This window comes from Macrobrachium rosenbergii, chromosome 22 (genome assembly GCF_040412425.1).
Source record: "Macrobrachium rosenbergii isolate ZJJX-2024 chromosome 22, ASM4041242v1, whole genome shotgun sequence".
In the NCBI taxonomy this organism is placed as follows: Eukaryota; Metazoa; Arthropoda; class Malacostraca; order Decapoda; family Palaemonidae; genus Macrobrachium; species Macrobrachium rosenbergii.
The window spans coordinates 21288154-21305093 of NC_089762.1; the positions used below are offsets into that span (position 1 = coordinate 21288154).

The 16940-nt window shown below is 37.8% G+C and overlaps 1 protein-coding gene across 6 annotated transcripts in view; it reads left to right on the forward strand.

Moving 5' to 3' along the window:
• LOC136850627 (uncharacterized protein DDB_G0284459-like) overlaps nucleotides 1-16940 on the forward strand; it is a 370523-nt gene that overhangs the window by 109847 nt on the left and 243736 nt on the right. For all 6 annotated transcript variants that reach the window (XM_067124330.1, XM_067124327.1, XM_067124329.1 and 3 more), the window contains 3 exons: nucleotides 3900-3989; nucleotides 9700-9810; nucleotides 10025-10123. In XM_067124330.1, the coding sequence (XP_066980431.1) occupies nucleotides 3900-3989; nucleotides 9700-9810; nucleotides 10025-10123 (300 nt within the window). The remainder of the gene's footprint in view (nucleotides 1-3899; nucleotides 3990-9699; nucleotides 9811-10024; nucleotides 10124-16940) is intronic.

Here is a 16940-nt window from a genome sequence, read left to right on the forward strand (position 1 = left end):
TTGTCAAAGGGTAATAAACAGAAAGATAATCCAGGATAATCCGGGATCGAGCTGTCACAAACTGAACCCATGGACCAAACAACAAGAAATACTAAAGTTTAAATTGTAAAAACATGTATAACCTTGAATACCAGATTGTTAATTGCCAGGGGGTAAAAAACAAAAGGTTAATCCACAGCAAATCTGGGATCACTCAGTCACAAACTAAATCCAGATATATACTTAAACATAAGACAAACGGAATCTTACCCTTTCACATTGCAGAAACGTATAAAAATGAATATTAATTTTGCATGTATTTATCAACAAATTTTTTAATTATGAAGGCATCAAGTCTAAACAAACCAAGACTTAAATTTAGAACGCTTTCATTGTTTGACATGATAAAACAAGATTCGATTAGGTGCTAATTAAGATGACAAACTTGGTGGCTGCGACATGATCTGGACAGGCCGGATATCCAGCACTATAGTGGCTGGCAGCACCACAGGATCGGCAAGAACCTTTTGTAGGGGCTTGGTGACCTGCGGTGACTGTTGGTGGAGAGGGTTGAGTGGATGTAGAAGGAGCAGAGTTCTGGTCGTTAGTCAAAAGCCACTTATTGTTGACCAACTCGAAGCGGCAGTCAGATTCAGTGTGCCCCAACTTCTTACAGTGGGTGCACGTAGGCTTGCTAGGTAGTCCGTTCTTCAGGTGAGTTGAGCCTGAGAGGTACCTGGGTGGCACTATGCACTGCTGAGATGTGCTGTGGGACTGATTATAGGTTTCCCATGAATCAGCCATATGGCAGGCTTCCATAAATGTGGTGGGCTGCTTATCACCGAGATACACTGGAAGGGGCCCAGGCACACATTGGAAAAGATCTTCCAGTATGGTCCGATTGAATAGGTCCTCGAATGTAGTGCACAACAGGGAGTCGAACCAGCGGGTACTAGACTGGGTCTTGTGACAGGCCCATTCAGTCCAGGACCAGCTGACTTCCTTGGCAAGACCTCGGAACCGCTGTCTCCATTTCTCCAGGGTTATTTCGTAGGCTTTTGTGATGACCCTACGAACTTCTACCATGTTGCCTCTGACTCTTCTCCGGTGAACGGAGGGCTGCCTTTGTTTTTCCATACATATGCTTGGCAAGCACTAAGGCCCTCTCTGTCTTGGTGGTTTTGTAGTTTTCAAAGAGTGACTCTTGTTTCTTCCAACCATGCTTCTGGCTCCTCCTCAGTCCACTTGGGGACTAGGGAATTAATGCTTGAGATTGGAGCATTTGGTGCAACAGGCGTGGGGTTGGAGGCTTGTTGGATAGCCATAGTATCAGCATTTTCCCTTCAAGCCTTCTCCAGCTCGAGCTCCTTTTCTTTGAGAACCAGCTCACTTGCCTTGAGAGCTTGCTCGCTTTCCTGGAGGGCTAATTCATGCTGTCTTCTCCGTTCTTCTCTGGCGTCTTCCAGCTACCTCTGTTCCTCAGCATACTTCCTCTGTTCTCCTTTATACCTCCGCTGTTCCGCGCTCTCTTCCCTCTCTTGCTTGGCCAAGTCGTCCATCTGTTCCTTGACCCACTTGGTGGGTTCTGTTCCCATGAGACCTGCCTCCTTCCCCAGATCCATGAAGGCTCTGCAGTGTTCTGTCGCCATGATTCTGGTAGGTAAGGACATTTATTGGGTTGACTTGGCATGCTTGGGAATTGAGGAAGTGTCCCTCAGATTTGGGTGACACTTCAGTGGTGTGGCACCTTTTCAATAAGGCGGCACTGTGGCTGAGTGTTCTGTGCAAAGGTCACACTGATAGCACTCTGTATCTCTAGGTACAGGTGTAGCTTATGTAGTCACAAAAGGATTTTTTTTTTCTTTGGTGGCACTATGGTGCCAGTACGTTCCTAGGAATCAACACTTATCTTGGAGTACAACTAATTGTAGTAAGGGAGAAATGCACTCTGCCCAAGCAGAGTGTAACTAATAAGTAGGAGAAAAAGGGAAGGTAAGAAGGAACGGATAGGTAAGCTCTTCAGTGTCTCAGATTAATGGCACTGTGGAAAAGGAAAATAAATTTTTGGTTGCTTTGACCCTTGTGGGTAACTAGCTCCTAGTACCAGCTGTGCTACTTCCTTTCATGTGGAGGGAGGAAGGCTTTTTGCTTGATTCTGGATAAAAGACCCCACTCGTGACTGACAGTTTTCTATAACTGTGGTTAATCTTAACTTAAACTCATCTATCAGTGGGACAGAGGTGTTTCTTTTTATTTCTTTCATTCAGTGAAGATGGTGCATGTACACTTCGGAGATATCTTAAAAGCTTACGTGAATGGATAAAAGAAGTGGAAGAGAGAGAGAGAGAGAGAGAGAGAAGAAAAGTATCCATGAAGCGAAGTTCACACTGCCTGAGTAAATAGGTAAAATTGTAAATGCACAGTAGCAGGTTTCTTCTTTTTGAAATACTTCTTACTTTGGCTATGTTAGGTAATGGGTTGTCTTGCCAATATTAACTTGCCCTATTACTGTTCGTGTCTTAGGCTGAACGAATGATGGCTAGATATGTTCCACAGAGAAACCCGCGAATCCGTGAGTCTGGCAACCATGAGAACGCAAATATGGGGGGTTTACTGTATATATATATATATTATATACTGTATTGTGAAATCCATTATTTGTCAAGAGCTGTTTGACTTGATTTCAAGGTGGGTCTTGCGCCACGTGGAGCAGTAGGTTATAGCTCTTTTAATGTAGACATTCACTACCGATTGCTTATAAGCTAATGGACACTGCCCTCTGTTAAGACACCTCCCTGCATTTGTTTCTTTTGTGTAGGTTTAGGTGTTGAACCTTTGTCCTTTTTGTGTTATGAGGATGTCTAGGAAAGGAAGAATTTTCTCTCTGCTGAATTCTGTGGTGAAATTAATGGATGAATTCTTCTTAAATTCTCTGGCTAATTTTGTGGCTTCATTTTTATCTTTCATTGTCATGAAAATATCATCAATATACCTTGCATATATGCTTGGTTTTTGATGATTGACCAAAATCGTTGTTTCGACGTGGTTCATGTAATTGTTAGCAAGAAGGATTCCAAGTGGTGACCCCATTGCTATACCGTCACATTGCCTAAATAAGTCACCTTTGTGTGAAAGGAAAGGGGCCCTTTAGTGCAGGCTTCCAACATCAATTTCAACATCCTGTCTAGTATTGGTGGTGGTTTTTGGTTGGTATTGTATATACAGTTAAGTATCAGGTTGATTGTCTCTTCTGCTGGCACGTTTTTTAACAAACTCTGTGTCGAGAGAAGCAATGTCTTGTGGTTCTTTACCATGGAGTAAATTGATGAATTGTGTGCTCAGTTTTACTAAGTATTTTGATGAAAAGTATGGGGTTATAATTTTGCTCAGTTTCTTTGCCAGTTGGTAGGAGGCCAATGGTTTTTTGTGAAATTATAGGCCTGATAGGGTTCCCTGTCTTATGTGTTTTTATTGTTCCATAGAAGTATGGTTTAAAATCACCTACTATTTTCGGGAACTTTATCTCAATTTGTATTTTGTTGGCTTGTTCTGTAAGGCGTACTCTAGTCTTTAATTCAGTTGTTGAGTCCTTATTGAGGGGCTGGAACTTACTGGTGTTATTCAAGATCTCAAGTTGTGTGTTGTATTGACTTCTGTTCATTATGACGTAGACATTAGTTTCATCTCCACTACGTAAGATGATGTTGGTGTTTTCTTTATCTCAAGTTCTGTTGCTGCTTGTGTGTGTGTGTGTGTATGTATGTATGTATGTATGTAATAAAACCTTAGGGTAAAATGAGAAAAATTTTATTTTATTCATATTCAGATTTTTTTTTAAATGTCAGTAATACACCTGAAATTTAAGTAAATTTAGGTATGTGATGTTTACTTGAAAATTTTTTGTTTGTTTTGTTTTGCAGGGAAAGGTGAAAACTCTGAAATGAACCAGTTTGCAGCAGGTGAAAATAAAACTGATCAGTTCAAAATGGATGAAGCTGAAAAAGAAAAAGGTAAGCTTCCTAAAACCTGAGGTATGGGAAAGACACTATATATATCCAAAATATTTTACAATTTGAAAATAGAAATTTGAAAAAAAATATTAAGAGCCAGATAGTAGGATAGTTAGAAATGATGCCATAAGGAAATTACAGAGACCCATGTGTAGATGAGATAATGCTGAAGTGGAGAATTGTTTGTGATGCTATTAGCAGGGTTTTTCTAGAACACCAAAAGTGTAGGAAGACCCAGACCTGTATGGATGAGAATTGTGAGAGGGAAGGCTGGAAATTTGTGGAAGACAAAGTTCAAGGAAGACATGAGTGGTGGAATTTCGCAGTGGCATTTTGCATTGTGTATGTATCATAATTAATTCACATCCCCTGTGCATCTGATATCTAACCCCGTCTTTTACGTTGCTCCTGATTGGCCATTGATCAGCCAGTCACAGGGCTGGAAACTCGCCAGGCTGTTCCAGCCGTCACCGAGTCAGCATCTACGCTGCAACCTCTCCTCATGAAATATTTCTTTCAAAAGTTATAACTTTCATTACACCTCCTTTACCCGAAGAAAAGTAGTGTGTTTCAATTTCATCACTAAGCATCGTCAAGCCAATGGTTTAAGGATTATATTGATATATGAATTATATATGAATTATGTACTTCAGTAAACTTAATGCTAAAATATGTATAGTGAAATAAACATGAAATTTTTAATATAAAATATATTCTTTTATCCCTTACATGACATCGCAATGTATTTATCATTTATCATCTTGTGTTTCATACAGTATCATAGCTTAAATGTCATGGATGACAATGCTACCAAAAAATTATAGGTAGGTCTATCAATATGAAAATAACAAGCAAAAGATTAAGAATATTAAAATGAGCGGGGCTGCATGCAGACAATAGCCTCATGTTTATTTCACTATACATATTTTAGCATTAAGTTTACTAAAGTACATCATTCATATATCATTATAATCCTCAAATCATTGGCTTGACAATGCTTAGTGATGAAATTGAGAAACACTACTTTTCTTCAGGTAAAACTGAGGTGTAATGAAAGTTATAACTTTTGAAAGACATATTTCATGAGGAGAGGTCGCAGCATAGATGTTGATTCGATGATGGCTGGAAGAGACCGACAAGTTTCCAGCCCTGTGACTGGCTGATCAGTGGCCAGTCAGGAGCGTCGTCAGAGATGGGGTTGGATATCAGATGCACGGGTACTGTGAATTAATAATACAGTAGTATGTATGTGTGTGTACATACATGTTCATAAACAATTTTGCGTACTGTACAGTATATATACAGTGCCACCTCAACTTATCGGAAAGCTCGATGTGTGCCCTATTCACTAAGTAATGCAATTGAGTAAATAACAAAGACAGACATATAACCTACATGATAGGGTACCCAGGGGGCTAATTTTCATAGCTTATAGTATAGCGCAGTGCCATATAATGTACTTAATAATCTCCTGACTGATATTTTATAATTATCATTCAGTTTATAATACTGATTCAATTATTCAAAATCTGAGATACATGTGGACAATTAATTAATTTTTTATAATGATCTGTGGACATACCTGTACCTATTTATGCTCATAAGATATGTAAAATACTGTATACAAAACCCACATGAGTATGTATACCTCTTACATTCACACACACCTGTACTGAAAAATGTTTAGCACCACATTAAAGTATTCTGTAAAGTACAAAATGGTAATGCATTGCATTAAGTGATTTCAGGAAAATTGTATACAGTAACTCTTCAATTATCCAGATTGATAGAACCAAGACTTTGTTGGATTAGGTCAAAATGTGGATAGGGTAAAATAAAATGTAACAGGTGTAAAACAGCAATTTTGTACCCAAATCCCCCTACCTTCTGAATACTGCACAACCATAAACACTCAGTATGCTTACAAACAACCACCATCACACTTGAAATGGAAAACTTGATGCAAAAGGCAATTAGCTAGCCTGTTTTCCCATATTTTTAACAAAATATACTGTATCAATACACTTTGTAAAAACAAAAAAGATCCTCTCTCTATCTCTCTCTCTTTCATAAACAAAACATAAATGGTAGGTGAACTGTACATACAGTGGAATACTGAATAACCATAGCCACCTGTGTTTACCCACAGCCTACAATGGTTTTATCACCAATAATGTATTTTTTGTACAGAAACTTTCTTATCATATGTTACTATACTGTATCATATTTTTTTTTACATATATGTGATATGATAGATTTGCCCATTTTATTCACTGTTGTATTTCCTCACTCAGTTTGTTAAATAACAAGCTGGAAAATATATTTCCTTGATTTTTGAAATAGGCCTAACCATGAAGCCATGCTAAACGCGCATATAACTTGGATTTTTTTTTTTTTTTTTTTCTACACCAACTTGTGCATTATTTATATTTCTTTCAATCAGATGCTAAACTTCTTTGTGCTTTATCAAAAGAAATCATAACAAATTTCTATATGACGCTATAAAAGTAGAAAGTTAATTTAAAAATCATATTTGGCCAATGCTTATGCACTCAGTTCCTGCTGCCAGTCAATGGTGAACACTCGATATGACACAGTGAGAGCCGCAGATGTTTCTACGGGGAAATTCTTTTTTGGGGGGAATTCTTTTTTTTTTTTTTTTTAATCAATTATTGAACTAACACTGACCATTCACTGGGAAAATACCTTCTGTGGTTCTACAGTTAATCACTGATACTTGTTATCAGATAAAGAGAATGACAATAATTGGAATAAAATGTACTAACTGGCAACCCCACGAGTTTCTAAAGATGCGAGCAATTTTGAAATTTGTAGCTTCACTTTTGGAAGTTACTGTACAACTAAATTCACTTGTTGGTATATCATATGACTTGACACACAATACAGATCATTACTTTGTGCTCTAGATATACTCAGAACTGACCATATATATACATATGTGTATATATACATATATATATATATACATATACATATATATATACATATATACACATACATATACAGTATATATATACAAACATATATATATATATATATATATATATATATATATATATATATATATATATAATATATATAAAAATCACAGTAGATGCATGATAGTGTATATAATATATATATATATGTATATGTATATGTATACATATATTTGTATATGTGTATATTTGTATGTGTATATGTATGTATATATATATATATATATATATATATATATATATATATATATATATATATATATATATATATAATATATATATATATATATATATATATATATATATATATATATATATATATATATATATATATATATATATATATATATATATATATATATATATATATATATATATATATATATACACACACATATACACATACAAATATATGTATATCACATATACATATACATATACATATACATATATATATATATAAGCAAATCCCACAGGTCTTTTTCCTGTGGGATTAGCCTATACACTGAAGTCACGTGCATCTACTGTGATTTATATATATATATATATATATATATATATATATATATATATATATATATATATATATATATATATATATATATATATATATATATATATATATATATATATATATATATATATATATATATATATGTGTGTGTGTATATATGTATATGTATATGTTTGTATGTATATACTGTATATGTATGTGTATATATGTATATATATATGCATATGTATATATATATGTTTATGTATATATATATATGTATATATACACATATGTATATATATGGTCAGTTCGAGTATATCTAGAGCACAAAGTAATGATCTGTATTGTGTGTCAAGTCATATGATAAACCAACAAGTGCAATAAGTGAATTTAGTTGTACAGTAACTTCCAAAAGTGAAGCTACAAATTTCAAAATTGCTCGTACTCCTTTAGAAACTCGTGGGGTTGCCAGTTAGTACATTTTATTCCAATTATTGTCATTCTCTTTATCTGATAACAAGTATCAGTGATTAACTGTAGAACCACAGAAGGTATTTTCCCAGTGAATGGTCAGTGTTAGTTCAATAATTGTTTATTAAAAAAAAAAAAAAGAATTCCCCCAAAAAAAGAATTTCCCCGTAGAAACATCTGCGGCTCTCACTGTGTCATATCGAGTGTTCACCATTGACTGGCAGCAGGAACTGAGTGCATAAGCATTGGCCTAATATGATTTTTAAATTAATTTTCTACTTTTATAGCGTCATATCCAAATTTGTTATGATTTCTTTTGATAAAGCACAAAGAAGTTTAGCATCTGATTGAAAGAAATATAAATAATGCACAAGTTGGTGTAGAAAAAAAAAAAAAATGAAATCCAAGTTATATGCGCATTTAGCATGGCTTCATGGTTAGGCCTATTTCAAAAATCAAGGAAATATATTTTCCAGCTTGTTATTTAACAAACTGAGTTGTTTGGATATCTAGATGGTTGTAAACACGATTTTCCATTAATTAGGTTTCATGATCAAGTCAGGGGAAATGAGGAAGTCTAGGCCTAAGTTAGGTCAGGGGAAGTGAGGAAGTCTAGACCTAAGTCAAGTCAGGAAAGTGAGGAAGTCTAGGCCTAAGTCAAGTCAGGGGAAGTGAGGAACTCTGGGCTTAAGCCAAGTCAGGGGAAATGATGAAGTCTAGACCTAAGCCAAGCCAGGGAAATAAGGAAGTCTAGGCTTAAGTCAAGTCAGGGGAAGTGAGGAAGACTATGTCAAAGTCAAGTCCGGGGAAGTGAGGAAGTCTATGCCTAAGCCAAGGCAGAGGAAGTGAGGAAGTCAGATAGATGAATTTTCAGTTGTTTTCGGTCAGCCTTGGTGGATCTTAGACTTGAATGATTTGGGAACACTTTTATTATTTGGAGAAGCCCTCTGTATTTGTAACGGAAAACCTGTTTGCAATCAAGTTTACCTTTTCAATAGTGTTACTTTCTGTCAGTTATTGCAAACATAATGAAGGAGGAAACTGATTTACCTGTTTATTCAATATTACTGGCTGGCGATGGGGGTAATGGGTCAAAGTCCCCCCCAACCCTAGTAGGACACGGCTGGTGATTCACAGGTTGGGTAGATAATGTTATGTTTGTGTCGTGGGTCGAAACCGAAGCCAAAGCTGAAGTAGAGTCCAAATGGTTGGGTCCTTGCTAAAATCAGAACTACCAACCACACCCAACTTCTCTGTTTAATCTAGGTGCATTCATGATTGAATATGTTTAATGTTACGGAGATTTTCCCCTTATATTCTATTGATATTTTCATGGTTTTATGCATCTTTGCTAAAATAATTGATAATACACTATGATATTAAATATTTGTTTCCACATTGCTCGAAATATACAACGGTAATGTTGGTAATCCTGTGTTGAACGAAAATTTCAAATTGTTTCGTTTCTGTAGTTTGAAGTAATTACTGTACTTTGAAATAATTACTATTACCGTAATTTTTTCTTATAATTTTTATAAATATAACAGATTTGATATTTGTGCATCATATGTTAGCTTTATTTTGCTTGATGGAGCTTTCAATGTAGAAAAAAAATAAGTTTTTCAGCTATGTGTTGTAGTTGCCAGTTAGTGAATTTCGAACGAAATCCTCTGAAATTTGTAGCTTCACTTTTGGAACTTACTGTACTAGATGTACTTGCTATTTTAATATATTTATCTTTCAGAGAAGAGTGACATTTCTGAGGTGAACCAGTTTGCATCAGATGAAAATAAAAATGATAAATCAAAAGTGAATGAATCTGAAAAGGAAGAAGATAAATCTACAGAATTGAGAGGTACTGCATGATTGAAAGCAAAATAAATCTTGTTAATGAAGTTCTGTCTAGAAATATTTAAAAATCCTCAAGTTAAACTTGGAAGTTTAGTTTTTTGTACATTTTCCATTTGTATTACCGCTAAAAGAAATTTACAGATATATCAACTCAGTATTTTATAGTATGTTTTGAAAAGTTAAAATATTCCATTTTTATGATGAACCCTTTTTTACAGTTGAAAGTAAAAAGATACAAAGTTTAGGATCCCTATTAGCTGGGCTCGGTAATCGCAGACAAGAATTCATAAGTTCTGATCGACAGTCGTCATCATCAGGTATGTTGTGTAATGTTTTCATTTAAATACATGCATAGTTTATGTATCTAGTGTCCAGGATTGCTTGCCCTTTGTGGACATAAGGCTTGGAAGATGCCTGATAGGTTTGTGGTTACTACTTTACCATCACTTATTTTAATGAAGTTATGAACTGAAATGTAAATATTGTTATATATTGAGGTTTCTTTTAGCCAGTTTTTCATTACTTAATTGTTGCAAGCAGTGAGCCTATGAAAAGTAGTAAAAACATGCTCTAGTAAAATAGTGATATAAAATGACTTGTTAGTTTATGAAGTTTTATTCCGTAGGTATCCAAGACGATAACTAAATTTGTGTTTTCTGTGAAGGAGAGCGTTTTGTTTGTAAGCTTTGATAGTGTATCCTTCTGGATACACAGTATACAGTAGCCTATTGTATACTGCTGGTTTAAACTATGCTTGTTTTATTATTCAATACATTATTTATTAGTACAGTAGCTCACTGATATAACGGATTAAAGCGCCCGACCCTACACCCTTATAAAAGAAACTACAATACAGTATATTGTTGTATATATATATACCAAAAAGTAATCATTTGCAAAGGTTAAACAGTACAACTATATTTATTTATAATAATAATGATTTAAATAAACATTGTTTTGCTTGCTATATCCAATTACAGTATATTGCACATATTATCATATTGGTACTGTATTACAGAATATAAACAGTGTCATTGTATGCCATTTGCATCTGATATTGTTTACATTCTCAAAATCTCGGCTAACTGAGTACCACCGACATCTTCATTGCCATGAGTTGCTAGAGGAAATGTAATCTGGATACACTGTCTTATAAATTATGAAAGTTGAGTTTAAAATTTGCACATTATTTTATTATATAAGCAGTAAGTGTGATTTTGCAAGTTCCGGACATCATTTTCGCCTGCGCCTGTCTGTTATTAATTTTATGCAGCCTTGGCTATAATCCGCAGTTTTAATTTACTGGTATTCTTTAAGATCTCCATTGCATGAAGGATGAATAAAAATGTAGTTTATTTATACTTATAGAGGCCACCAATGAGAATTGGCAGGGTTTAATAACTTGACACCTTTAATGCAACTCTTTAATAAATGCTCGATACAGTAAAGGATGTCAGCAATTAGCTGTTTCTGAGAGAGAGAGAGAGAGAGAGAGAGAGAGAGAGAGAGAGAGAGAGAGAGAGAGAGAGAGAGAGAGAGAGAGAGAGAGAGAGAGAGAGAGAGAGAGAGAGAGAGAGAGAGAGAGAGAGAGAGAGAGAGAGAGAGAGAGAGAGAGAGAGAGAGAGAGAGAGAGAGAGAGAGAGAGAGAGAGAGAGATGTCAACTGTGGCACTCTATCAATGTATCTGATAATACTATTGGTTGTGAGGATATTATGGGAAGATGGCAAAACCAAGTTGGGGAAATTCTCGAATTATAATGGGGACAAGAAATAAAATTGTTAAACATGATTTAGGAAGCACAAAACAGTGCTTAGGAAACTCGGAGAGATGTTGACAGCATGTTAAAGTGGGGAAGCGGAAACAGAAACTCGGAGAGATGTTGACAGCATGTTCAAGTGGGGAAGCGGAAACAGATGGATTGAATTAGAATAGGTGCAAGTGACTTTACAGTACAGGATTGTACTCCTACAACCTAATTTAATGATTAATAAAAAAATAGAAATCTGAAGGCTTATTAACGTAGAAAGGAAGAGTTCAAAAATTAGTTTGAAAAAAGAATGTTAGGAAACATAGCATAAAAAATATGGGTCTTGGAAACCACCGAAGGAAGGCTTAAAATAAGGTTGTTGAAGTGGTATGCATGAGGGGTTTACCCAATGATGGAATTAAGATGTATAAAGATCAGTTTGAATGGAAAAAGAAGACCATGGCAGAAACAGGCAAGGAAAATGAGAGAGATTTTGTAGGGAAAAGAGGGAGGAGGAATAAAAGCAGGTGGTAAGGGCAAAGGATTTGAGAAAAAATTAATAGAATCTCGGGGCAACAAAGGCAAACAGGAAAATATGTTGGATAGCTTGTTGACTGAAGAAGGATGGAAAGCATGTGAAACAAAGTATGTAAGAGAAGAAAATGAAGAAATTAAAATTGAAGAGAAAGATTGATGGAGTTAGACAAGCAATATTTTAAAAATGTAAATGGGAAGAATGAATACAAATTAGGAGATGTTAGCTTGACAGAAGGACCAATAGAGAATTTAACCATTTTATGAGGTAAAGGGAGGTCCCATGGACAAATGGAAAGGGAGAAGTTCCAGGCCTATCAGGATTAACAATTTAATTTCCTGAAGGCTGCTGGAGAACCAGGCAGTGATGAGCTGATCAGAATATATAAAAACCTGATTGAGGAAGGGATAGGATCACTGAGTAGGAAAAGAGTAAGACAATATGCAAATGTATAGGGGATGTTGTGCATTATGAACCAGTGTGGAATAAGATTACAGTTTTTAAGCTTGATTTTAATATTTTAAGAATGTGATAGGGTGAAGGCTGTGAAAAATTGTCCAAGAATGTGGTAGAGTGAAGGCTGTGAAAAAATGTTAAGAATGTGATAGGGTGAAGGTTGCAAAAAATTTTTAAGAATGTGATAGGGTGAAGGCTGCAAAAAATTGCCAAAATCAACATTTGTCAGTTTAGTGACATGCTAAATAAATCAATAACAGAAAGGAAGATATACCCTATATTTGATTATCTTGAGAAGTACTATGGCAGAGAACCAAGACCAGCAATTAGAATGGCTTTATCCTGTACTATCATAGTACCAAGCTGTCCAATTTCACCTTTACTTTGTTCCATTTTTCAGTTTTGATAATTCCCATGGGTAACCTTTAGGAAAGTCAAGATTTTGGCTAATTTGTTTTTATTAAACTACAGTACTTGAGAATGAGTATATGGAAATGGTCATTATGGAAACAAAAGGCACCAAAGACTCATTGTATTGAAGACAGGTAAATGTGTTTAGAAGAATTTTAAGTGGATGCGGTATCCATGAAATGATAAGCTTTGTATCCTTGATTGTTCATTGCACCTCATATGGTGTACTGTAGGCATTACTTAAGGTTCTTTGCAGCATCCCCTCGGCCCCTAGCTGCAACCCCTTTCATTCCTTTCACTTTACCTCTGTTCATATTCCCTTTCTTCCATCTTACTTTCCACCCTCTCATAACAATTGATTCATAGTACAGCTGCAAGGTTTTCCTCCTGTTACACCTTTCAAACCTTCTTACTGTCAATTTCTGTTTCAGCGCTGAATGACTGCATAGGTCCCAGCGCTTGGCCTTTGCCGTAAATTATATTTTTATATTTGCAACTTACCAAGTAATTACATTGCTTATAGTTTCACTCGCTGGCAGCTTAAAAATTTTGAAATTCGTGGTAGCGCTAATATCGTTGTAGATGACTAGTCCCCACCCACTTTCGGGGTATGAGAGGAGCGACTTCAAAAGTGCAATTCAGTTGTTTTTCTGCTGGCTCAAACAGCGGTTCAGTTGTGAGCAGTCAGCTTAAATTTTGGCTTTCAGCGCTTTTCTTTTTGAGATTCTAATTTGGGTGAAGTACTTGTAGCCTGTGGCTTTTGTATTTATGTTAGGTTCTTTCTTAGCGAGACCATTCATTTTCAATTTAGGACACGTTTTCTTTAATTTGACTTACATTATAACTCGATTGCTGACTTCTTAGACTCAGCCTAGTATGTCAGGCTCTAGAACTGCTAGCCTACGCTATTACAGCAAAGGCTGCAATACTTGGCTCACTAAAGAGAAATATCTCTCACTCTATGTGCGTAGAATGTAGGGGAAGAGCATTTAGTTGATAGAAGGTGACAAATGTTCAGAGTGGGATGCTAAATAATGGAAGGTTTTTGGGTCTCATTTAGTTAAATTAAACAGAGACAGGAAACATAAGGTGGCAGCTAGAGCCGAAAAACAGAGAGTAGATAGCAAGACTGTAGTTAGTTCTGCTGATGACAATATTCCTGCTTTTCCTTTACCTGTTCCCACTGTGTCACCTATTCCCAATTCTCTGACTATTCAGCCTACTCCTTTACCCGGCTCCCTCGCTTCTGAACCCAATCCCCTTGCCAACCTCAAGTCGAAACTCGTTCATAATTTTTATGTCAAAATGGGGTTAGTTGTGGAGACTGTGACCCAGTTGGATGCTTCATTGCATGTCCTAATGGACAAAGTGGGAAAAAGTGATAGTGTTAATGAAGTGTCAGTGGAGGTGGCGGCTACTCGTCCCGTCAACGCTCCTAGGCAAAGTCACTGGCATACTCCCCTACACCTGGGAGCAGTCATACTGGAGGCCCTAGGCAGGTCTGTGGGGTCTGCCCACGGGCAGTTGTCACCTCTGTCGGACTTGTTGCAACTTCCCAGGTCACGGCAAAGGATAGCCGTTGGAAAGGTATCCAAATGGAATTGAGTAGGCTATCCTCAAGTTCCAAGGCTTCCAGCCCCGAGAATAGGCGCCCCTGGCGCTTCAGTGATGAATCACAGTCGCTGAAAAGGCCTGCGGTGGACATGGTCCATTTTCCTCCAGTGCCTTGCAAGAAATTTAGAGAGCCCCTGCAGCAGCCTTCTTGTAGTTTCTGGGATTTCCCAGAACGCTTTTCTCCAGTGTATCCTGTGAGGCCAAGCATTCATCTTCTCCGAGATGCTTCTCGTCATCTCACGAGCGCCCAGTAGCGTCCAAGCTCCCAAGAGCAACCAGTCTCCCAGCAATGCCTGGACGTTCGGTAGTTCCCGAGCATCCATTAGCGCCCGCCAGCATCTGTTAGCACCCAAGCTCTCATTAGCTTCTGCAGACACAATAGACCCATCGCTAGCTCCCATTCAGCGTCAGCTGGCGGACATCTTAAATTTGGTCAAGAGAGAGCTGCCACCTTCAGCCCAGGCCCCTCAAGATTTGCTTCTATCCCCCGTTTCGTTGGAGGATGAAGGTGAAGTTGGTGAAGTTGATCAAGGCTCCCCTCCAGCAGCTTATGCAGCTTTATTAATATACTTGCTGCAGAACTTTTTGGGATTATTCTCACCTCTGGCCCCAACCTTCCCGGCTTCGACGTTTTTTTATCAATGACAAAGCTTCCAACTCCAAGTTACTGAACATCATGCTTTCATCTTCCACTAGGAAGGCTGTCAGTGATCTGGACGGCTGGCTCTTGGAGAAGAGAGAGCAGGGGAAGTCTTTCTTCAACTATCATCCCTCTCGTCTTGTGCGCTGGAGGTATTCTTTGTACGAGACTGGAGAAGCTCCCTCACGAGAGTGGCTGCCTTCTCCCAGGGGGATTTCTGTGGACTTATTGACTCGTCTAGGAGGTCAGCCTTCGCCACCGCCAAGGTGATGTTCTCCCCTACAGAACTCGACCACCTTTTGAAGATCTTGTTCAGGATTTTTAAAGTTTCAAACTTTTTAGACTGGTTGGTGGGGGCCTTAACCTGCAAGATTAAGAATTGCTCTTCGCTCCGCGAGGAAGTCACATTGGATTGGCTGAATGTCTTGTGAGTTTTGAGGAAGAGATAGAGCTCTGGTGCTCATTTACTACGAAGAGTATCACGGTTTCTCAGAAGTCTGCCCTATTGTATTCTCTCGATTGCCAGCACCTCTTCCCTCAGTCTACTGGCAGCAACATTTCTTCGGAACTTCAGAAGAAAAGTACACAGGACCTTTTCGCTCGCTCATCTAGACATCCCAGGAGTCTCCATCGACAAGTACCAGGACCCATTCTCCACTTTAGCCTCTGCCTTTTCGAGGTGGCAGACCCAGAGCCCACTCTAGGCCTAGGATGAACATGTGCTTCTTGTCCCGACCTTTTAAGAAGCCCTCTTCCAGGCCTGCTGCTCGGAAGTGAGGATCCTTTCCTCTATGCGCCAGTAAGAGCCAGGCTCCTCCATTACTGGGAGAGGTGGAGCACGAGGAGTGGAGAGGTGCATTGTGTCAGTGCTGCCATTCAGGGAGAAGCCCCCATTAGTCAACACGCCTATCACATTGACTGCCTACTCGGTAGGATCTGAGAAGTATTCAGCTCTCTCTGACAAAGTGTCATCCCTCCTCGAGAAGACAGCCATCAATAAAGTCGAATAAGCCCAGTTGGACAGTTTTTATAACCATCTCTTCATAGTCCCCAAGGTATCAGGATTGGAGGCCAGTACTGTACTGGACATAAGCGCCTTGAATTTTTTTGTCGAAAAGGCAAAATTGAAGATGGAAACAAGTCTGTCATTTCATCCATTCACCAGGGCGACTGGATTACTACTATAGACATGCAAGATGCCTATTTCCAAATTCCTATACATCCAGAAACCAGGAAATATCTACGTTTTGTGCTTTGCAACAGAATGTACCAGTTTCAGGCCTTATGCTTCGGCCTTTCAACCGCTCCGTAAGTGTTCACCCAAGTCCTTGCTCCACTCTCCAAGTGACTTCATCTGATGGGGATAAACATCTCCCCCTTCTTAGACAAGTGGCTCCTATGATGGATCCTTCGATCGCCATCGAATTAGAGGTGCATGGAGGACCTTCGGAAGACCCTTTGTTTGTCAGAAGAGTTGGGTCTGCTAATCAAGCTTCATAAGTCCCAGCTGGTTCCGTCACAGATGATTCTCTATTTGGGGATGATGATAAACTCTCAGAGTTTTCAGATTTTTCAGTTACCCAAAAGAGTTCAGTCATGCCTGAAGGAAGTAGACAAGTTCCTCTCCCGCCAAACCTGTTTGGCAAACCAATGGATGAGCCTTCTAGGTACTTTATCCTCCATGGAGCAGTTTGTTTCCTCTAGGAAGGCTACATATGAAAACTCTCCAG